The 23,692-nt window shown below is 37.8% G+C and overlaps 1 protein-coding gene and 1 long non-coding RNA gene across 3 annotated transcripts in view; one reads left to right on the top strand and one right to left on the bottom strand.

Moving 5' to 3' along the window:
* The window catches only part of LOC120476938 (thyrotropin-releasing hormone-degrading ectoenzyme), a 105,819-nt gene that overhangs the window by 59,243 nt on the left and 22,884 nt on the right, over positions 1–23,692 (bottom strand). Inside the window, exon 4 of the mRNA XM_089126721.1 lies at positions 2,798–2,952. Coding sequence (XP_088982847.1) covers positions 2,798–2,952 — 155 coding nt within the window. The remainder of the gene's footprint in view (positions 1–2,797; positions 2,953–23,692) is intronic.
* Positions 1,708–4,844, top strand: LOC148965172 (uncharacterized). Of its 2 annotated transcripts, none has more exons than XR_016149798.1 (4): positions 1,708–1,782; positions 2,576–2,691; positions 2,808–2,986; positions 4,739–4,844. It is a non-coding gene; the product is annotated as an uncharacterized LOC148965172 (long non-coding RNA). The 2 variants fall into 2 exon arrangements; XR_016149797.1 differs by lacking the exon at positions 4,739–4,844 and adding an exon at positions 4,339–4,519.

The following is a 23,692-nucleotide window of genomic DNA, read 5'->3' as shown; positions in this document are numbered from 1 at the left end:
CACCTTAAAACAGAAAAAGCAACGGTTTTAGCTTTACAGTGTGTTGTACGCATAGATAAATGTGAATTTCATTGGGAATGCCTACTTCAGGACATTGGACAAACTTCAGTTTTCTACCTGCAAACATTATGGACAACATTATAATTCCAGTCTCCATCACTGCTGCTTTTTTTCAATTATTCTTGATCATAAAACAGGGCTTTATGTGCAGAGAACAGCCTGATCTGGGTTACTCTCATGAATTCCAGCTCTAAAACTATCAAATATGCACATTATTGCTGTTTCTGAAATAATATCATGATTTCAAGCTCCCTGTGAGAGTGTTTTACTGTACCAGGTTCAGACTGAGTTCAGACAGAGCTGAATTATCTGTGCAGAAATGAGAGATGAGGGGATTGTTTTCTTTTATTTCCGTCTCCCTAAAAATAAAACAAAAAAGAGAAAACAAACGAAAAGAAAAGAGGAAAGAACTGCAGACATGCCGTATCATCTTTAAGCTGGACCACAATGCAGAGCTACGATTCAGCAGCATGAGGAAGACTATTCAAGAGATGAATCCAGGACAATACCGAGAACGCAGAACATCTCCAACACGCTCATCAATAATCCGCCATAACAAAAGGCACTAAAATCCAAGGTTCTCAGCGACATAAGAGCTGCAAACAAAGGCTGGTGAAAAAAATGAGCACATGCAATGAACAATTCCAAAGTTTCCATTACAATTCAGGCCAATGATGCATTTGTGGGCTTACAGTCACTTACTGAACATTATTTCAATGGCAAAAGAAAGAAAAAAAAATCACTTTTAACCCAGACTGCTTGTTTAATCTGCATCTAGTCTGCAATGATGCAAAGGCACAAAAAATATGTTATTTAACACAAGAAAGACATGTTCATGTGTAAAACACATAGAGAGAGAGAAAAAAAACTGAAAGAAAGAGGGAAAGGAAATCTTTACTTTCACAGTCCCAATGGAGGTGGTGCGTAAAGCTCTTTTTATATGAGCTGTGCATCAAATTCTCCAGATGTCCAATTACATCTGCTGTTCGGGCCATAACTTAACAATTGACCATCTTCACACTCTATGTTACTCTCCGACTCCCGGAGTTATTTCTCCTGGAGTTTGTCTGCCTTTCTTTTTCTGTCTTCTACAAGTAGATCAATGCCTTATTTAAAAAAATAAAAATAATAATAATAATAAAATTCTGTAGCCTAAATTTTATTTATTTATTTATTTCAGGTTTATTAAATAGGGACAATGCACACTAATGATACATGATTAAATGTACAGTGTACCAAATAGCCAATAGGCTATTTTACATCTGCTGTCCCAGGACAGATCTTGGTATGCCACACCTAAAAAAAAAAAAAAAAGAAAAAAGAAAAGAAAAGAAAAGAAAAAAAAAACAAAGTAATATAGCTGGGAGTTAGCTATATTGTCCCGTGTTTAGATAGGTTGCCGCTATCTAAACAGCCTAAATGTAAGAGACATCATCCTTTTCACTTCAGTTACTTGTCCTGATTAAAATACAATTGCTTGCCGCACATATATAAGTTTAAACCTAAATCCAATGACAAACAATAAAATTTTGTAAAATTAAGACATTAATCAGAATTATTAGTGCATTAATTATCTTGTCTCTTCGATGCGCATGCGCGCGCTCGTTTAATAAAGTCTGCGAAGTTTGACGGAGATTCACTTCCTGTCAGCTGTCAGGACAAACCTCTTAATGCAAAATGGTGAATTTATAACATTTACAAACAAGGATATACACGTTAAATGTAAGTTAAGCGTTGGGGAAAACATGTCTCACGCATTAAACATGACACATACGAGCACCTGACAGAGGAGCGAGCTAAGTTTCGCTAGGCTATGCGCGTTGTTTATGTTAATATATTAATCATTCTCATATTTTGGGCAGCTTGGGTAGAGAACCTTTCCCGCAGCAGCTCACTTTCTAAACTATTTTTAGGTGCCTTTCATAGAAATAACTAAATTAACTGTGCTATTGTAACATTACAATAACTGAGCTGAGGTTTTCAGTGCACATCGACCAGACGCGGTTAATCCATCCTTACTGAAATTCGTCGATCAATTTCCATTATTGTTATCTTCTTAACTAAATTCCTGCTGGAACAGTTGCTGATGAGACCCCTCAAACTACCTTTATTAAACCTCCATTTAATAAATAACAAACATTGCATTATTGTTAACACAAGCACATAGCCCTGGCAATGAAATATGATCAAATATGCATTGCAAGGAAGTTAGTTTAGAGAGTTTTGAGCCATTCCTTCTTTCAGCTAATTTAAGGATTTAAAAAAAATGCCACAGAACTTGGAGAAACTACATTTGTGTGAATTAAACTGACCCAAATATTAATTTAATTATTAAACTGCTTCGAGATGTAGCACTTTAAAGTCACCATGAAATCAAAATATCCATATCTTATATTTTATGGAAAATGCAGTATTTATTATAATTTATCTGTGCACATCATCATCATTATTTATTTATTTTTATTAAGGGCCCCATGCAATCTTTAATCAAAATAACTTCCTCTCCCTCTTGCAGTGACATCTCTTCTCTGATGATGTGAAGTCTTTCTACTCGGAAATACGTCACAATACTTCATGCCGACTTGAACAGTCATGAAATAAACAACACATCAACTGACGCTGACAGATCAGGTGAGATGATTGGACTAAATTCCTAAATTCTTGTTGTCTTCTTCCAGCAACGTGAAGTTTAACTTTGACCGTAAAACAATGTGAAACCAAAGTAATTGTGTTTTACCTGATGGCAGATCTCATGCACCACCACCATGGTGAGCTCCATCTGATAGGAGAAGGAGGAGACATCAGGATCCAACAAGATCTTCTGCTCCACAAACACACTCAGGCCCCAGTTCTCCATGGCTGCATAGGGATGCTTCGGCACCGCCAGGAGATCTGCACACAGTATCGCAGATCCAAGTTAATACAAGTAAGTGTTTTGAAAAAAAAACAAAAAAACAAGTTAACAAAAACTGTCGTGCACCCACACTGCAAAGTAGCTCAAACAGCAACTGGGTCATTCAACTGAACTGTAAACAATGACCTTACAACCCGTTATTATTTGCAGTATAAATGGATCATAAGACATCCAGTATAGTTATTTATTTAGTGTACATACATTTGTACTCTTCAATCTAATAAATGTACTAAATACTACTCTATTCCATTATATTTTGTTCTATACTAACGATTATTGAAAAATTGATATTTGTTAATATTTGCTTCTTGGCTTTCATCAAAAAGATAATGTCTAAATGATGTTACGTATTCAATCATATTACTTTGAATCCCGTAGAGCAGTGGTTTCCAACCTTTTTCCCAAGAAAATATTTTAGGGCCCCCTCTTCACATTAAATGATATTATTAAGCTTGCAGTAAGGATGACAAAATATGTTGTTTTCAAAAAAAGGCATGTTTACTATAACCAGATATTTTTGTTTTGCAGAAATAATAGCCTATAATATTAAAAATTCAATAACAAAAACATCAGTAGACCAAGGACAAGCCTTTATATTGGCTATATTTGAAATGCAAAACTATTTGAAATGCAAAAACAAAAATATTTACAGTGGTGTATAGATAAAAAAAAAAAGAAAGAATATAGGGTATTACTAAATGACTGCTGTCTGGGGCCTCAATACTTGAAAGTTATTTGTGAGGCTTTATTTTTTACGCTTTTGGCACTATAGCGAGCGATAATAAACTTGCGTTTATTTACAGAATAATGCGTCTCTCGGAAGAACATTGTATTAGAACTACTTCTCTCTGTGTACGTCTATGGCGAGTCACGCAGGTAAATTTAAAGGACTGGAAAAATTTAAGGACTTTTATTTAATGCTCATTGCTCAGAATATTTCAAAATATGAGGCGACCCGCCACAGAGCTCGCTGAGGCCCTCTTGTGGGTCGCAACCCCCTGTTGGGAACCGATGCCAAAGAGGGCATAGTTTCATTCCAAAATATACATTTTATTCATTTAGGTTGACAAATTTTTGGGGGGTAGTTTCCAAATAATGCGACGCGACTACATCTTGCTCATTTGTAAATTGTTTTAATTAAAAATAGATAAATGCTCTTCAGTGTTAGATAACTGCATCATAAACATAACACACACAAAGTGATGTGGATAAGACCTTGATCAAATGCGTTTATCATCTAATTGCGGTAATCAAAGATCATTGAATTTTAAAGCTGAAACCAGACACGGCAAAGCAACAAGATATGCAGCTCTTTAATAATATTTCTCCCCAAACACATTTAAAATAGCTAATTTACTCAACAGTGTATCAATGAAACAGCAGACAGAGAATCAGCTGTTTTCAACGCCTCCACCTCCATCAGCCTGTCTCAGGAACGATTCATATGCCAATGAGAAGCGGTTAAACCTCTGCAGCTGTTAAATCCACGTCTTCTAATCAGCCACAGAGGAAGAGGAACAGTGGAAAGCTGTAACATGATTATCCTCCGGGCTGGTGTGTGTCTGTTTGCCTTATTTGCATGTTTCATGAATTCATCAGAAAGCAACTGTAGAGTTTTGGAGGGAAGCTGCAATTGTCATGGCAACTAATACATCTGTGAAGCTGTGGCATGAAAATAAAAAAGAATTTCAAACGCATCCCTGATAATGACAAGACCCCATTAGGACTGTACGTTCACACACGATTAATGTTTTACCTTTACAGAGATGATGATGGAGCGACGAGCTCATCCAAGAGGCAAAGAACAATGAAAACAGCAACGCAAAGGTGAGAGACTGAAAGAGCTGCTCTATTAAATGACTTCGGCAAGTAAATCAGAATCAGACTGTGCAGGTTTAATTAGCCATTGTTAATGTTCTTTATGGGTGAGAGACTTGATGCACTTTTAATTGGGCTTTTATACAGACTCATACAGCAATTACTCGACTGATGCTTTTGAAGAGAGAGACAAAAGTACTATAATCAGAGATGTACTTCAACTCAACCACCTTCCGTTAGGACTAGATATAAAGACTGATCACCTCTAGACACCTCAAGGCCCAGAACCAGTAAAAGTGATAATCCTTCAGTATATATCAAAGTAGCTTAGCAGTACTTTTAGTGAATGAAACAAAGAGTGTTAAGAGACAAACATGTCATTTACTACAACTGTAACAAATAGTCCTTATAACCAAGTATATGACCTGTGATAATATATGTTAAAATATGATAATATTCAAGAAAAAAAAACAAGTGTGAAACTTAATGTTGCTTCATTATTTAAAAAAATATATATTTCCAAACAAAGCAGCAGCAGAATATTTCACATCTCATAGTTACACACAAAGCAGTGCCGTTCCTGAATGAATCAGCGTTTTAAACTTATCAGTTGGGTGAATGATTCAATGACGCACTCATAATTGCAGTCACTTTATTCGTTCCTGAATGTATCAGTGTTTCAAACTAATTAGTTGAGCGAATGATTCAATGACTCACTTATAATGGAAGTCACTTTATTCATTCCCGAATGAAGCAGTATTTTAAAGAAATCAGTTGAGCGAATTATTCAATGACTCACTCATAATATAAGTCACTTTATTCGTTCCTGAATGAAGCAGTATTTTAAAGGAATCAGTTGAGCGAATTATTCAATGACTCACTCATAATGGCAGTCACTCTATATGTTCCTATACTTTATACGTTCCTATCTGAATCGGTGTTTATAAACAAATTGGTTGAGTGAATCACATTTAGATTTTGATTTATTCATTTATCAGATGCTTTATCCAAAGTGACTTAATTGAGGAATATTGAGATTCATCTTAAGGAGGCATAATTACATTTGAAATATAATACCAGACTATTTACTCCTGATACCATCAATGTACTCCGGTATAGTTTTTTTTTTTTTTTTTTTTTTTTTTTAATCTTTTATGTTGTTTCATTCACTGCTGTACCTGCAAGACATTATTAGCAGGTGTATGACCTGTAGTTAATATATATAACGCTCTACACGCTTTCTGTGTTGAATTGAACAGGTCCTTTTTGGCAGAGTGTTGTAACATTACAGAAATCATGATGATGATTATGATGATGCAAAGTTGGAGAAATTCTATCTCTCCCTGTCATTCACTGTCTCACTATTAAAAAAGGCTGAATGAATCTGTGAGGGAGATGAAGAGGGGGTTTTGTAGATCGGGGCACAGTGAATGGCAGGAGACAGATACAAGAGCGTCTGGAAAAACAGCAAGATCAAAATAAACAAACAGCTTGTGTTTTTCAGAGAGCAGAACCTCCAATAGCCTCACTAAAGCAATTATTCATCACGTTCCTCACACCTCAGTCTGTTTCACACACAAACACACACACAGCCTGAGGTGTAGTTCTGAACATTCAGGTCTATCTGGGAGTCTGTATTAATACCTGCATTGCTCTTTGAGGCTGTTTTAGGGCGAACGGGCCTGGGGCGACACAGGAAGTGAAACAGATGGAGGCGGGGGGAAATGAGAGTGAGGTTTTGCTCACAGCAGGGTTCTGTCTGTCAGCACGCACCTGCTCTCATTCAGCACAGAAACACGTACTGTTCACTTCATAAAGATCAGCTATACACATGCCTGTTTATAGAGTGGCAGAATACAAAAGAATAAATACAACTCTACATTTTACTATTCAACTGCGTTTCCTTTTCTGTGTTTAAATCACAGTTACATTTTTTAGTTTGATCCAGTATAAAAATGTGAATATATTGTTATAAAGGCATAAATATTATGAAAACAAAATCTATCTATCTATATCTATTATCTATTTCTATCTATACCGGGTACATCCATCCATCCATCCATATATATATATATATATATATATATATATATATATATAGTATACATAAGATGTTGGTAAGGCACCATCATGGGAAACGGAAATGCTGGTGGGTCAGCTATACTAGCTTATTTTTGCTTGAGAACAGCATGACCACTTAGACCAACTCTGTATTTTTCAGCAGGGTAGAGTTTGTTTAGATCAATAAATAGGAGGCATTTTTGTTTCTTTGTTGAAGTGGTGAAAATGTTAACCTTGTTAACAAATATCACCTTGAATCTAGAGTGCAGCTCTTCCCTCAGGCGAAGACATTTCCATACTGTAGTTATTGTAAATGCCACCTGATGTAATTATGACTCAATTAATAATTCCACAATTACACTGTATTTGTCTCTGAGGAACCCGAAGAACGCTGAATCCCAAACCACGGAAAAGACTTAATAAAGTTTCTTCATTAAATAACACTTAATGACCGTCAGGGCGTCTGTGTTTGAAGTAGTTATACATGAACATGAGCAGCACTAATTCTTTTCTTGATGCTAGTTCTGTTTGTGAGGGGTTGTGAGGGCTTTTCATTAGCAACCTGCTTATTCACCAACAACACACTGAAAATACACTGTGAGAAACACATGAGCCAGTTTACTCTGTTTACCCTGATTTTCTAAACTAGCTGCTGCGGTACAGACACGGTCAGTGAGGATCATGATTGTCAGGTATCGTAATGCTAACTTCACTTCATGGTAGCTTGGATTCACTGTACTATATAGCCATACAATCATTATTAAATATTGCAAACATTTGTATTGTTTGAAACAATACTAAGACTCGTACAATTTAGGAATATAAATTTTATACCAGCAGTCATGGCACTCATTCACTCTTATTAAAGCAGCTGAAAAAATTCTCAATAGCCTACAAACAGCATTAGAAAACGTTCAATCCAGCATTAGTGGTCAACGCTTTAGGCTGTAATGCTATAAGCGCTGTCTTGTTTCTTCTGTTTTATAACTCAGATAAGAGTTAAACTGGCCTGACTGCAGTGCTGGGCTCTTTTAGTGCGAATCTGTTTAGCATGTTGAACTGATATAGGTTCTTGTGTAGGTTTGTAGGAACAACACTTGCACACGTTTCACCTTCAACAGCATTGCAGTATTGACAGAACATTCAATGGATTAAACCCATTAGGAAATAGATGTACTGTACACGAAAATCCCTAAACTGAGTGCATAGGCCTAAAGCGTTTTTGCTATTTGACATTTTGATTTTTCAATCCTGTCTTGTAGCACAATTCCCACAGATCTTTCCTTTTCAAGATCTTTGTGCCTGGGTGTCGCATTTTTAGTAATCTTGATTTCTCATCTTTGTGTTCTTTTCTGGGCGAGTCAGATTTAACTGCAGCACTAAGAGTCTAAACTTTTAAAATTTTGTTTTTGCATATTGCATAAGACACCAGAGTGAGTAAATACTAACTTAATTTTAGGGTAAACTGTCTCTTTAACATAAATAAATGTTTTACTATTTAAATGTATTTTTTGCATTTAAAGATACTCTTGTGAAGCAGAGTCAGAGTCGTGCAGATCCATGTGCAGTAATTTTAATGTAACACAAGCAAACAAGCAGAGCAGACACAGTTTAAGCAAATACCGAAGGGCAGTCTAGAACTGATGATACCAGACAAGGGTCAAAGGCAGGTGGCAAACGTTCATAAAGAGTCCTTGGAAAACAGGCTAGGATCGAGGAACCAGGGAATGATGAGTAGAATGCTCAGAGTTGCACGCCGGGGCAGAAACAAGACTTCGCAGGGAACAACGGGGAGATAGATCCAGATAAACGGGAACAGAGTGGGAACAGGTGGCAGAGATAATGATGGAGGTGATGGGAAATGAAGTCCTAGAACTCAGGAGAGAGTGATCTGGAGAAGTGTCTCGACTCGGAGTGCATCGTGACAACTCTAATTTTTTGTTATTTTTTTGCTTTTTGACAATTATTTTTAATTCAGTGTTTGAATTGTAATTTCATTAGGGTTCATTAAAATACTTACAACTTATAGATCTCATATTAAGTAACTTATCATTACTGTATGTGTAAGAGAGTTACCTTATATTACTCTGGAGAGAGAAATGTGGACAGATGTTTGGTATGTTTGATGGGTATTATTTGTTTTAGCCTTACCTTTTTTGTAATTCAGACATTGTAAAAAAGTGGCTAGCACTGTCGCCTCATAGCAAAAAGGTCCCTGTCAGAGTCCAGGCTGTTAGAACGGGTTCAGTGTTTCATCAGCAGCTGATCAAAAGGACTTTCATGTCGAGATATTCCAGTGGTTTCTACTGAGGTAAATCATGAATGCTTGATCTGAAATATTTGCAGACCTTAAAGTCTCTCACCTGGATATTACATTTCAGAATGATCTGCCCAATTTCCATAGATTTGTTTTAGATGCTTCTACATGTGGAGACTCAGTTTGCTGTTTGTAGTAATTGGTGCCGTTTTGTTGGCTAATTGGGCCGCAAATTTCATTTCAATATGAAGCTGTTTGACTCAATCATGCTGTTGAATAAATTGCAACAGACCTAAAATTACAGTATTTCAAACCGATGAAATATGTGCTCTTGTGGCTTTTTCTCATATTAAAGACACACTGTGTCTTCCTGATGAAATCTTGATGAGGTTTAGGTGGGTTTGTTGTGTTGATTTGTGCTCCTTGAGCTTCCTACATTCACCTGGACTCCATTCCTCACATATTCTTTGTTTTAATATCTTGCAGTCTCACTCTTCTTCCTGTTCTTACTGCTGCACCTGGATAAAACAGCACTGAATTTCAACTCCCAATGCAGCATAGCGAAGTCAATACGGGGTCACGCCTCCTGATTATCGGTTTCTTAGTCGCCAGAGACACATTAAAACACAGAAACCAACAAAAATTATCTTTCAAAAATGTCCAGAATCAGTGAACAGCAGAATGTTGACCCTCATTCACGACCGATCTTTATTAAGCTCAGGAGCACATGATGAGGAATATGAGGAGAGAGGGAAGCGTTTGGGTCTGTGTGTGTGTTTGTGTGTGTTTGTGTGGTCATGGTAAAGTGGAGAGACTCGTTCTCGGTCCACAGCACCCCTGACGCCCTGCGGTCTGCTCTCACATCTGAGCTCTTAACACAGGCAGTGGGGCAGAAGAGAGCGGCCCTTCATGGAGCTGCAGTGGTGCCTGAGGAGAAAAGCCTCCAGAGAGGGTCAAACAGATGCTCTCAGCTCGTCTCATTATCACACAGTTCACTCCACCTCTTAGCTCACACAGTCACCTACGTTACCTCAAACTATCAGAACTGCATCTGAACATTTGCTCCCCTCAACAAGATGGCTGTGTCAGCGTAAAATTATTAATTAAAGGAGTAGTCCACTTTTTTTAAAAAGTTAATAGTTTTTTTTAAAAGTTAATTGCTGATAATTTACTCACCCCACGTCATCCAAGATGTCCATGTCTTTCTTTCTTCAGTTGAAAAGAAATTAAGGTTTTTGATGAAAACATTCCAGGATTTTTCTCCATATAATGGACTTCACTGGTAACCAAACGGTTCAAGGTCCAAAAGACAGTTTCAGTGCAAACTACAAACTGTTCAAAGAGCTTTAAACGATTCCAGACGATGAATAAGGGTATTATCAAGCAAAACGCTCGCTTTATTATAATGATTATATCGAAACGATTATTTTTTATAGGCTTTTATACAAGTTCCATGTTTTGATGGGTTTTGTTGAAAAAAGCTAATTTTATTAGTTAGTGGAATTATGTGTGTTTTTGAAGCTTCTTGAAATCAATTTTATGTTTCATTTATATCAGTTTAAAGTAAAAAGAAAAAAAATTGGGATAGGAGAAATTTTGAGTTCTCTCTCGCAAAACCTGTTGTGAGCTCGGACAAACACTTTATGTCCCACTTAACAAATCAGGATTCAAATATAAAGTCAGTGCAGTCAGTGTTTTGTTCAGTAAATGTAGTAATATATTCACAGATTCAAACTTCCCGGACCAAAAACTCGTGAGCTAAACTTTGTTAAAATAAAAATGACACCTATTTCCAATTAAAGTAACGTAGACAATGAGCTACATCCCAATTTTCCTCAAAATTAGCTTTATAATATAAATTGATCTGTATGAGCAGGAGCTCAGAGACAAGTCTGAAGGGATCGTTTGCAAAGTGCGGAACCCAAATCCCATTTGCACATTTTATATTATGAAAAATATTTCATTGTAACACAATTATGCGCTCATTGGAGTCACTTCAAAGATTTTACATACTTGACGTTATCAATGAAATACAAGCAAACATCATATACAATGCTGGTCAGAATTATTAGCCCTATTGGTAAATATGATCAAAGATGTCGGTAAAAAATATATCTCCATTGTTTATCCTTTATATATTAAAAGAAATGCAAAAATCTAATCTTTTATGAAGTAAAAGAATTGAATGTTGGGGGAAAATCACATTATGAAATAATTTTTTTTCTCCAAAACACATTGGGGACAATTATTTGCCAACTTTTATTACAAACTTTTTGCAACCTCCTTTTGCTAACATAACAGCTCTGTTTGGAGAACACCTGACAAGAGATCAGAGACCATTCCTCCACACAGAATCTCTCCAGATCCATCAGATTCCCAGATCCATGTTGGTGCTTCTTCTCTTCAGTTCAGCCCACTCATTTTCAATAGGGTTCAGGTCAGGGACTGTCCTTGAGTGACTACCACAATGGAAAAAAGATAAATGCTGACGAACGTTAGCAGAGGCACTTCAGTAACCCGTTGAGTACTGGAATTAGCATTAAGCTAACACAATGCTTCAGTAGTTTTATTTTACGCTATTGTTTCCGGCAGACAGTTGCTAGTTACTCTTCCTCTATGACAACACGCACTTTGGTAAAGAGAGCATATTAGAGTCGCAGAGTAATGTGTAGTCATAGTAGACATGACAAGAATTTAGGAGTCAAACCCGCATAATCAGACACAGCGACTAAGGTAACAGGCAAACATATAGTGTAGTCTGAACCCGGTATTAGTGTTCCTCACACTCGCACATTCCCGTTCTCTCTCCTCACGGTGCATCAAACCCACAGCGTTCCCGTTCTTAACCCGGTAACACAATCGATCGCAATTTCAGCCAGTGTGAGCTACTATAAGCTCTATCACGGCTCCAGTTGGAGCGTCCCGCTATATCAGCTCTCTCTAATGATTTCTCCGGCCCATTCTGCTCTTCCACAAATCACAGCCGCTGAAATGGAGATAAGTCTTTAGAGGCGAGAAGCAATAACTGTGAGAAGTGGTCAAATTCAGGTGCTCACTACAAATCAGAGCGGTACCCGAGCACAACGGAGGGACACAAACATGTTTTTCTTCTCGACTCCCGAGAGAGAGTGTCCAGGACCGGAGCGACGGGTCGGGTGAAATTATTATAACACAGATCAGTGAGTTTCAGACATCGTCCTGAAACACTCCAGCAGTTTTCTGCTCTCCGTTTGCTATTCATCTTTATCAGTAATTGGAAGAGGAGGAAAGGCGAAGCTGCTTGTTATTGGACTTTTTGTCTCTCTGCTGACGTAGGGATGGAAAGTGTACGAGAGACAGAAATAGAAAAATATTCAAAACCGTGAACTTGCACTTTAATATGTGTGACTGTGAAATTATCAGCAGAGACTGCTGGGAAGACACAGCATATGTAAAGCGCCAAGAGACTGTTGAACGGAAAGTAAGAGTTGAGTGACTCTGAGAAAATTCCCTCAGTTTTAGTAACTAATAAACTGCATCGTCAGGCGCTTCCACAGCAGCATTTTCAGAAAACACACAATGTGCTTCAGGAAATGTATTGTAGGGATAATTAATAGTTGCTTTTCTTTTGGAACTTCCTGAGTCCGTTAAAAACAATGTGCTGTTTTTGAAGCAACATATTGTTTTTTTGGCTGCTTCATTTTTATCTTCCTCATGGCACAGCATGCTCCTTTATATTCCTTTCAAACTTGGCCTTGAGTCTAATTAACCCCAAAAAATTACCACATAAAAATAAATTTAGCAAGTGTTGAGAAGAACAGGCGAACATTGCTCTGAATACTTTTTAAAAAAAATGTAGAGTTGAATAACCCAATAAATGTTTTGACTACCACTAAACACAATAAATCTAGGTTTTTCAATAAATTATATAATTTTCAAGAAATATTAGTGATATTTGCCCAAGTTAAATTTGATGCTATGATAGAGTTGCTAAAGTGTTTCGAGTGGCTGGTAACCTTGGTGCTTGTTAGCATTTTACTATACATTTTCTAAAGTGTTTTGAGATTTTTTTTACCATATTTTATGCAGTAGCATAGTAGCAAACAGCACTATTAAACCCTGTAACACTCATGTTTGTTTTGAAGGTTTTTAAAGGATTTTAAAACCCTAAATTCAACAACACATACACCTCATTAGCACTCAGTGGGTAACTAGCCTCCTTTTAAAGTTTCCATCCTAACCTCACTGTTGACCTTTTGGCTAAATGTCAGTGTTGATATTAGAGGAAACAACATACAACAACAGCTACAGTAGCATATAATATATGGCTTGTTTATTCTGGAGAAACCAGGTCAGATTTGTTTCTGAAAATTATTGCTGATTCAACTTCACATTTAATCCTGCTGAAAGTCAAGAGATTTGTTGGATGTAACCGGCAGAGTGTGAGTGTGTCAATGGCTATTAAGTCTAATGTCTGCCGGTGCTTCTCCACTTAAGAGCAGGTCTGAGATCAGATCCGTCATTATAGAGACTCTCAAACGCACAACACTTCAGTAAAGATGAGCACTCGACTATAAGAGCTGAACTAAAGAGGGGAAAGTGTCTTCATCTCGGAAGAGTGAACAATATGTTAAATATGTTAAATAAAAAATTCCAATGCATTCTCATCCTTTAGCGTCATATAGAACACGATATGACAAAACGGCGCTATACTACGCACATGGCACCCGTTATCGTTAATATAACATGCGCTGTGAGGTGTAGGGTAGGGTAGTCTCATGTTACGCTAAAGGATTTATGATGCCTTGGGTTCGCGTGTTATATTAACGATAAAGGGTGCCATGTGCGTAGTATAGCGCCGTTTTGTCATATTGCATTCTATGTGACGCTAAATAATGAGAACGGGCTGAAAATTCTTTAGATGCTTAAACAAGATGGTAAAACAAGATAATTGATAGTAAACTGCTCTTGGATGACGATTTTGCTTGTATATCAGCACGTGAAACATAAGTCCCTTTCACACAGCATTCCCCGGTAAATTACCGTAAAATTACCAGAATGACTTTACCGGTAAATACACAAATAGTCGTTCACACAAGCAATGGCATTCTGTCTTTTTACTGGTAGGACACATCACACTTTTCACACATTAGCACCAAAATACTGGTAAATTCTGTTAAATTTGGAATTGTCTTTAAATACTGCACCTTTGTCTTTATTCACCCACATAAGGAAAAGCGCTTTAGTTTCACTATTTGTTCAATTTGAGAACATTTTCTGACGTCTGGGTGACAGGCATAAGAGGATGCGAACAGAACGTGCCTCAAGATATGCATATTAGTATCCAACTGCAGGACCGCAGAACTGATGAATGAAAAAGAAGCTAGGGTCTCGAGCGTGACATGGTCAAAGATGTCCATCTAATGCATATTTACATAGAAAAACTATTAAAAAGCAGTGGAGCTTGCTGTTAACAGCGCGGAGTAATCACGTCATCTCCATAAGAACTTTATTATTGGCCCAAAGATGCTTTGGAAAGCTTCACCATACTTCGTACACAGCATCATACCGGTAATTTATTGTTACAACTTTCTTTACTGCTAATTTACCAGTAAAGACTGTATGTTTGAAATGGGCTATTAAAAGGACAATTTCTGCACTTTTGTAGCATTTTGTTTTCCCTGAAGTCTATGAAGTCCTAATAATATAATTTATGAATTTTCCTCTCTAACCCTAGAAATAAATAAAATATTCTTGCTACTGTACTTTTCTTAATCATGATGTTAATGACCTGGGTTATGATTGACTAGAATCCACGTATCACCATAATTCACTTTTGGAAATACAGTGTAGGTGTGTAAATGTGGACAGTCATGTGCTAATGAGTTCATGATTGTGATGCTACGACAATGATTATAACGATTGATTTCAGTTTTATAAAGATTGTATCTTTATATATATATATATATATATATATATATATATATATATATTTATATATATATATTTATATATATTTATATATATATAGCATGATGTCTTTTTTTTTTCAGTTGTCAAATGTTCAGAATGTCAGAATCTAGCAGTGAAGAATCTCACTGTATCTGAAGTGTCTCAGAGATGCTGAAATATTCCCTCTGTTTTGATTTTTTACATTAGGAAGCAGATTCAATACATTTTTGTGTGCGTGTGTGTGTGTGTGTGTGTGTTGAGTTGACATCATGACTTCAGAGACCCTCCTCTCTCCTCAACAATGATTTCCTCCCTTTCCTGAAACTGTTTGATCATGAACTTAAACTGTCACTTTTTCAAGTCAAAGATAAAAAGGAGTGAGAAACATTTTTCTTCCTTTAACTTTCTTCTCTCTCTCTCTCTCTCTCTCTCTCTCTCTCTCTCTCTCTCTCTCTCTCTCTCTCTCTCTCTCTCTCTCTCTCTCTCTCTCTCTCTCTAAAATAGAAAATATAGAAGTTTATGGACATTCTCAGTAGCTGTGTGTTTTATTCGTACATTTTTTCTTACATTTCTTCATGAAGTTCAGTCACTCTGCTAAATCAACTAGCCAGTGTTGATCTGTTTGCCTTCAGATACAATCTCAGAAGAAGTTTTAACGAAGCCAGACGACAGCTGTCATTTTCCATACTGTTGTATTGTTCAGTTATCTTCCTGTCCAAATACAGTAAAGGAACAGCAAGTAGTCAAGTCATCAAAAATAAACTATAAACTTTTTTCAAACCCACAATGACAACTAGGGTCAGTGAACTGGATACTTAATTAAAAAAAAAAATGACTGAATCTGAAGTTGATGGCAGACTCAAAGATATTAGTTATGTATTTCTTCATGGAAAATTGAGCAATATACTTGTAAAACTGAAACAATACACTTAATTTAATGGTGACAGTGGTCATCATCCATTGATTTGAATGGCTTAAACTCAAGATCTCATTCACTCACGTTTCACTGTTATATTGTAAAGTGCCTTTGATCATGTAATTCATAGAAGTTTCATGAACCGTCTAATGAAACAAATTGGGCATGATGTTCCTAGAGAATCAACTGCATAATATTGTTTGAAAATGGTCCTTTATTCACATGAGAGACTAAAGTTGCTAATAAACACACAGTTATTGTGTTCGCCCTCTCCGAGCTGCAGTGGTTTTGTCTCTCGGATGGACAGGAATGTGGTCGCAGGACCCAGAAATCTCAGTCTGTGGTCGAATATGAGAGCCTTTGTGTGTATGAGGTGCATTTAACACTCCAGTTTCAATTATTTATTACAAAGTGACAGATGCCATCTCATATACCCCATAACTGACGCTCAGTGCTGAAATTCCATTTACACCACAATATATAAATATATAATGTATACTGTAGTTTATGGAATAGGAAAAAATAATATACTACCAAAAACCTTTCAAAGTAAAAGCCAGAGTGACACAAAAATAGGACGAATAAATCTTTTTACAAAACTGGTGCACAAAAATGGCCATTACAGGCCAATTTAAAGCGTGATACAAAGGAAAGGGTCTTGAGCTGTTTTTGTGAAGCTTTTTTATGAATGTTTCTTGGCAAATTTCTAATGGCGAGTTTCAGGCTTTGGTGTCTTTGTTCTGTTTTGTTGGGCGAAATTCAAAGCACATGAAAAGAAACGGCCAGCATTATAAAGACTGAAGCACAAACACTGACTGATTATCAGGGGTGTATAAAAGGCTTTGGCCAATCAGGGACTTTTCAGTTTCATTCAGTTTGAAGGCAAGTAAACAAAAAAGTGTAGACAAAGAATTTAGAGGTGAACGCAAGTGCAGTAATGTAACAGACATTTTCTCTTTAAGCTGCTCTTGATGTTTTTAGGACTATCAAAAATATCTAATCTGGACACATACACGCATTGAGTAACATATGATCTTCACTCTCCGACTTCAGCAGAACAAATGCTTGATAAACAAACCATCCAATCAATATCCTCCATTTATGACACATCTTTTTTCCCCTCGTATCCTCGTGCTCAGTAAAGCAATCTGTCTTTTGTTTACAGCCTTCATACGGCAGAGTCTTCAGACGGTCGATGGTATTGGCAGACGCTCTAATTTGTTCACGCGGGTCAGGCGAGAGGCGTTTCAGACATGAACAAACGCCTTATTGTTGAATTCTTTAACTTGATGAGTGTCATTTGGATAAAGACACATTCAAACGCGCTCAGTGAGTTTATATAATGTTTCTGTTAAACACTGTGTTGGATCACTCAGTGTGGCGTTTCTTTGAGGATCTTCTAATCTGTCTCTAAATCTGAATGCACTAATCACAGAAGAGGGTAATTCGCAGCAGGTCCGTCACGGCTCAGAGCCGAATGAGCTTCTCCGTGGCCTAAAACACAAGAACGTTCATTTGGACGGAGACGGCACAGTCAGCAGAGGATCTGCAGCACAATGAGAGTGAAGTGAATACTGATCAGCCGAAATCTTCATCAGTCACACACAAGCTGCTCTCAGATCAGCTGCCGTGAGATTGAAGATTTAGCTGGACAGGCTAAGGCTGGAGATGGGAAACTGGGGTTTGTTTCATAGAGGTGTTTTTCTCTGTTCACATCTTGAATGATGTATCTGTTAATAGAGAGTGATGGTTGAATTGAATCTGATTCATATTGCTCTCTCTCATTGGCTGTTTCGCTCTGAGTGCCATAGAAACCCTTATGACTCTGATCTGGACGGATCTCTGCGAATTAGCTGGGATGACTGAGCAGAATTTGTTGGCTGGCTATCCGTGGCTCTCCCACTGTGCATGTAGCTTGTATGCTAATTGTTTTTATTTATTTTTTTTGCAATCTTTATGCTAATTGTTTTAGAATCTGCAACATTGTTGTAACCTTTTTAGATCCATATTTTCACTGCATAGTCACAGTGAGACACAAACACAGTAGTGAGATGAGTGTCATTTACACAGAATTAAAGCCCTAAAGCTTGAATTACCTAAAATCTTAACACTATTCTTTTGCTGCTTTGCGAACCCGAGTATTTCTTCCAGGAAATGCAAATTATAGTTGAATTCATTGCGGCCCTTCTCTTCAGAAATTGCCTTTGGCCAGCAGCTCACATTCTTCACACCTCGGGAAACCTCCTCAGGAGACTGAAGCAATTGTCATTCCGTGCTTGTTACTGTACGTTTCAGTACTAAAACAAATAGAACAAAATCATGACTACAAAGTGTAGTGCAACACTTTCCATTTTTGGGATCTTTAACTCCAGAGTTGCTCCCGAGTTCCAGGGCTAAACAGCTAAATGCTAGCCCTCACGGTGACTGACTGTCTTTAATACATCGCCACAGTATTCTGCATTTAGTCTGTCTCAGTGTTTTCTTTTCTTTTTTATGTAATCACAGATAGACTTGATAGTGAGATCAGATCTCTGTGTGGAGCATACCGACTGTAGACAAAAATATCACTGCATTATTAAAATGAATGGCAAAAGGAATGTTTAAAAATTTAAACTGAGTTTTCCTACTGACAAACTACAGCAAAAGGTATAAATAACTGGCCTAAGAATTTTGCACAGTACTGTATATACATACTGAGACTGTGACAGAACGAACAAACTCCATCTCTCCCTGTCCCAAGCCGTAGGTTTGAAACTCTTTTCTTTGTCTTGTTTGGATGTGTCATTCTGTCATCGGCAGAAATCTGTTTGCTTTTAGCGGCTCATTGCAACAGCTCCTCTCTGACTTCACATTGACATGAGGAGGATCAATCTGCTGCTCTGCGCTGCGACAAACCCAGCGACAAAGACAGACTATCACCATGAAACTTCAGCTGTCTTTGTGCAGAATCTGAGAAAAAGAGTCATCGACTCACAACTAAAAACACATCAACCCTGTCACGTAAAGACAAGTGCATGTTTCAAACTAAAATATTAAATAAAGAGAGTTTGCCCTTTGTAAAACATTGACAAGTTCAAACACTTCAGCGGAGCACGTCACTCAGAGAGAGAGAGAGAGAGAGAGAGAGAGAGAGAATATGTGGATGGATGGATGGATGGATTGATGGATGGATGGATACATCATCGAGCACCTGTGCACCCATCATGCTTGAGCACTTTCAAGCCGTGAGGGATTGTGGGTCCAGAAGGCTGCTGACAGAGTGAACGAGGAAACTAGCGTGAAATGGAGCAAGGGTCTGGAAGAAAAAGTAAAAAAAAATGTAAAAGGATAGAATCCGGTGGGTTCAGTGTATGTCAAGCTGGTGAAATTCAGGCTCTTTGTTAAATATGTATGAGAGTTTTGAGGGAAAGAAGCTGTTTTAGCTGTTTCACTTCTTGAGCGACTCCAATGTCACGATTCACTCTAAATGACTTTGACATTGACCTGCTGTTAGTCTGAAACACTATAATCCAGCACATCAAATTAAACTTACAATTTCATCTTTATGTAAGTGGTGTGTGTGTGTGTGTGTGTGTGTGTGTGTGTGTGTGTGTGGTTCAGGCATATCCACGTTATGGGGACAAAAAGTTCGAAATCTTAGTCATTTGGGGACATTTTTTGGATGAGAAAAACTGCTTACAAATGTTTGTTTTGTTTTTTTAATATTTTTTTTTAATGTAAAACAAATGCAGAACGTTTTCTGTGATGGGTAGGGAATTATGGTTAGTGTAAGGGGAGATAATATACAGTTTGTACAGTATAACGTGCGTGTGTGCGTCAGAGATTCCGCTCTGAATGGAAAAATGGTGCCGGTCAAAGTGACCGGCAGAGGTTTCGTTTTACGGACTTTGATGATATGTCAGTCAAATATAGCCTTAATTCGTCAAGTTAAGGAAAAGTGGAGGCAGGGTTTGTAACTTAAAAAATGACATAACCGAGCCGTATAGAATGCAACGTTATTATAAGCCTAACTTAAGAATGTCCGATTGGCGTCAATCAACACCAATTTTTTTTTTTACTATGGTTTTACACCTATTCACTTTTTGAAACATTGAGGCATGGGTATACCTATAGAGCAGGGGTCACCAAACTTTTTTCTCTGGGGGCCACATTATCGTTCCTGACTGTGATGGGGGGCCGGGGCTATATAAAATAGAATTGTGTGACCAAGACCAAACTGACCACCAGCAGGCCTCATAGTAGAGATTACTAGCCTGGCACAGCCATATTTGTTTATCATTAATAGTTGTTTGCAAAAGTAGTAATCGAGTCTTCACACTTTGTTTTAATTTGAAATACCACAGATTTTCCATTTATTTATTTTCGAATACAAATAACATCAAACCTGTCAAGGTAAGAAACATCTGCCTAGTTGAGGTGAGTGGCACTGGTAAGGATGAATGAAAAATTATAAATTATAGGTAGGCCTGTTACTATTTATAATAATTGCGTACAGCACTTAATAAAGGTCAAATAAATAGGCCTATAAAATAAATAAATAAACATTGAAATTATAACAACAACATGAGTAATAGAACTAGTCAGCTCTTATGCCTATCCAGGTGAGCATGCTCAATAAACAACAAAATACCAAATGCAGACATGTTATTATTTTCCAAAAAGCAATTTAAAAAAATAGGCCATGACGACTTTTGGGGATTGCCGGTTCAAGTAGTGGGGGGCAGAGGGGTTGGGGGGCCAGTCAAAGGGGTGTGGCGGGCCTGATTCGGCCCGCGGGCCTTAGTTTGGTGACCCATGCTATAGAGACTCTACTCTACGGAGAGACTCTCTATTCATTCCGGTGAAACCACAAAATAAAATGCACACAAACATGTCCCTGCTTGACATAGGCTGCAACCACTGATGAACATAGGCTATTCAGTTTTGATGGAGAAAAAAAAAAAAAAACGATAGCCTACGAGTGCGCCGATTAGAACCAGTGATCTACAGTATATAATGAGATGTTCCTGATTCACCATCGTCTGTCGCGTCTGGCCTCTGAAAAGCTTTTAAGGCTAGCCTGCCTGGGCCTGGCCATATTTGAAACATCTCACTCAATCGTTTGTTGTTTAGGGCTATATTACAGCCGTTTTAGGCATACGCTTTATTTGAAATGGAGCATGCGATGTTGTTTAACAACTTTCAAATCATATTGTGTTAGAGATTTAATTTTGTGTCCGGTGATTACCGGACAATGGAAATCCTGGTGTGTGTGTGTGTGTATTTGTTCCTACTGAAATATATTTTGGAGACAAATTTGTACCACTACAAATGGAAAAACTGTTAATTGATGATCCAGCTGAATCTGTAAATCCATATTTTCTTCATTTCAATGTCTGTCCAAACAAACTGATTCACTCAAACGGTTTGAATAAGAGTTTAAGATCTAAGCGCTTATAATAATTGGAATGATAATATAATCAAATATAAGATCAAATCACTGTTTTTGCAGAACCAGGAACCAGTTCAATGCTAGCTTAAGCTTTTCAAGCTCTTTTTTCCAAGGCATTCTACCAGCACCATCCTCCATTCTGGTCGACCAGTCCAAAATCAGAACCATTACCAATCCAGTTGATCATCAACCATCTTAACCGGCCTGGACTTAAGAAAAACATAAATGATCAGCTTGGACCAGTTAAAAACCATATAAAATATGTTATCACCTTAAGCTAGTTTTGACTGGATTTTCCTATAAGGAAAAAAAAATGGTGAGGCATAAGGCCTAGCTGGTATTGCATAAACATAGACTAGAACAGCTTTTCACTAGCACAACAAAATATTTGCTAATAATGGCAAAATAATCTGAAAAACAAAATGTGATATTGTGTCTTGTTAGTTTAGTAAAAGTGAAACCGTGCAGTCAGAGGATAAATATTTGGAGAGGCTCTTGAGACAAGCGCTGAGTGAGAAGGGCGACGAGACTCATCGCCAGGATGAGACAGAACCCTGTTTTCAGAGCACGTATTTGACAATCCCGGAGTGAAGAGCGATCTGGAGAGGTCTATTATTTTTGTAGAGGAGTGGGAAAAAACTAACAACACTTGTTCACAGCCATGGAAAAAGATTAGACGACACACACATGCAGGAACAAGAGTTTCCTTTGAATCAGTGTCTTTGTCTTCAAGGGAGGATGAGACATAAGCCTAAAAATGCAGAACTAAAGCGTTTATGTGCGCTGACACTGCGGTCAAAGAGCTGTCAAAAGCCACGGGCGCGAGACGGAGGTTTGACCCTGTCGACCTCCAGAGACCCTCAGTGACCCTGAGCCTGGAAACGGACAGGCGGAGAAATCCACAGTGAAGTCCACAAAACTTTCTGCTCTGCAACACAGCAGCCGCTCTCTCCTCAGAGAACAGAGGCCAGGTCACATCGCTTACAAAGACAAGTGTGATGGAGATACAAAAAACTGATTCAGGAAAAGAGGAGAGGGAAGAGATGAGGAGACCCCGAGAGTGAGAAGGACAAGAGCTCTTGAGAGGAACATGCTAATGAGAGACGGGGACACGGAGAGGGAAGAGGGGCAAAAGTGAGATAGAGAAACGTATGAATGAGAGTCTCGCAGATGGTGGAGACGTGAAACACAGAGAAGCAAGATTGATCTGCTCATGTGTGTGTGTGTTTCAGGCCACACACTCTAATAAAATACTAATGAAACACCTCTTGAACATGGTGTTACTTCAACTTCTGCCAGTTTTGTTTGTGTTTCTCTTTTACCTGAAAAAATGGTATCATGTCTTCATTATTTATGTTTGCCTTGACTGGGCAAAGGAAGCTTGCGTCCTTTTCCTCGTTGTAAACCAACAGGGAAATAAACTGAGCCATGAACGGTGTGTTGAGGGATTTAGGCACGTATCCGTGTCTTGGTTTGAGGATGACTTTCGACTCTTCGAGTCATTTGGCCCAAATTTTGGGCCATACACATCGTGCTTACACCTCGCACTTACTGAGAGTGCTTGTAAATCCCTTATGCACTTCACTGAAGCAAGACCCAACTGGAGTACTGATGATGCTCTGGCGACAATCGTGCTGTCATAGACAGCTAGTCCAGTTCTGTGCCCAGAAAAGATATTCTCTGACTGGGAGACAGCAAACTTTTAGCCCAATTGACTTTGAGACCTAGATTCTTGAGATGTTTGAGTAATATGGTCCTGTGTTCTACGTGCTAGAATCAGCCAATCGTCCAAGTAGTTCAGAATTTACATGCCCCGAAGTTTCAGGACAATGTCAGTTTCCTAGGAGGGCTAGGAAGATTTGAGGCCTCGGGCTTTATCTCAATCTTCGGCCAGGGCATATAAATATAAAGGGATTGTCCTTCAGTTGTGACATAATTTCCATTACATATTTACATAATAAAGATTTTTTTTTTAAGTTAGTATACCTCTTTAGCAAAGAGACAATAGTGTCAGTAAAGAACTTGAGATAAAATATGAGATGTGTGAAGAAATATCAATGTAAATATCTTGAGCTAAATATATTTCTTGTGCGTCTTTTCTAAACAAACTTTGTGGGGGGAAAAGTGTGAATTTTATTTGTGTGTATTTAGTAGACATAAAATGCTAGCTCTGAAATTAGCCTTAGCAAGACAAAAGAGTTTACTATTTTATGGCCATTTTATTATTAGTTGCAGAGAGTCATTCGTCCTGCAGTCTGATCAGCAGTTCGACGTGCAAATATGACGTCTTCTAAATGACACGTC

The sequence above is a fragment of the Pimephales promelas genome, chromosome 24 (assembly GCF_988280905.1).
Source record: "Pimephales promelas chromosome 24, fPimPro1.hap1.1, whole genome shotgun sequence".
Lineage (NCBI taxonomy): Eukaryota > Metazoa > Chordata > Actinopteri > Cypriniformes > Leuciscidae > Pimephales > Pimephales promelas.
The sequence above is the reverse complement of the archived record's forward strand: the minus strand, read 5'-3'. Positions and strand labels throughout refer to the sequence as shown.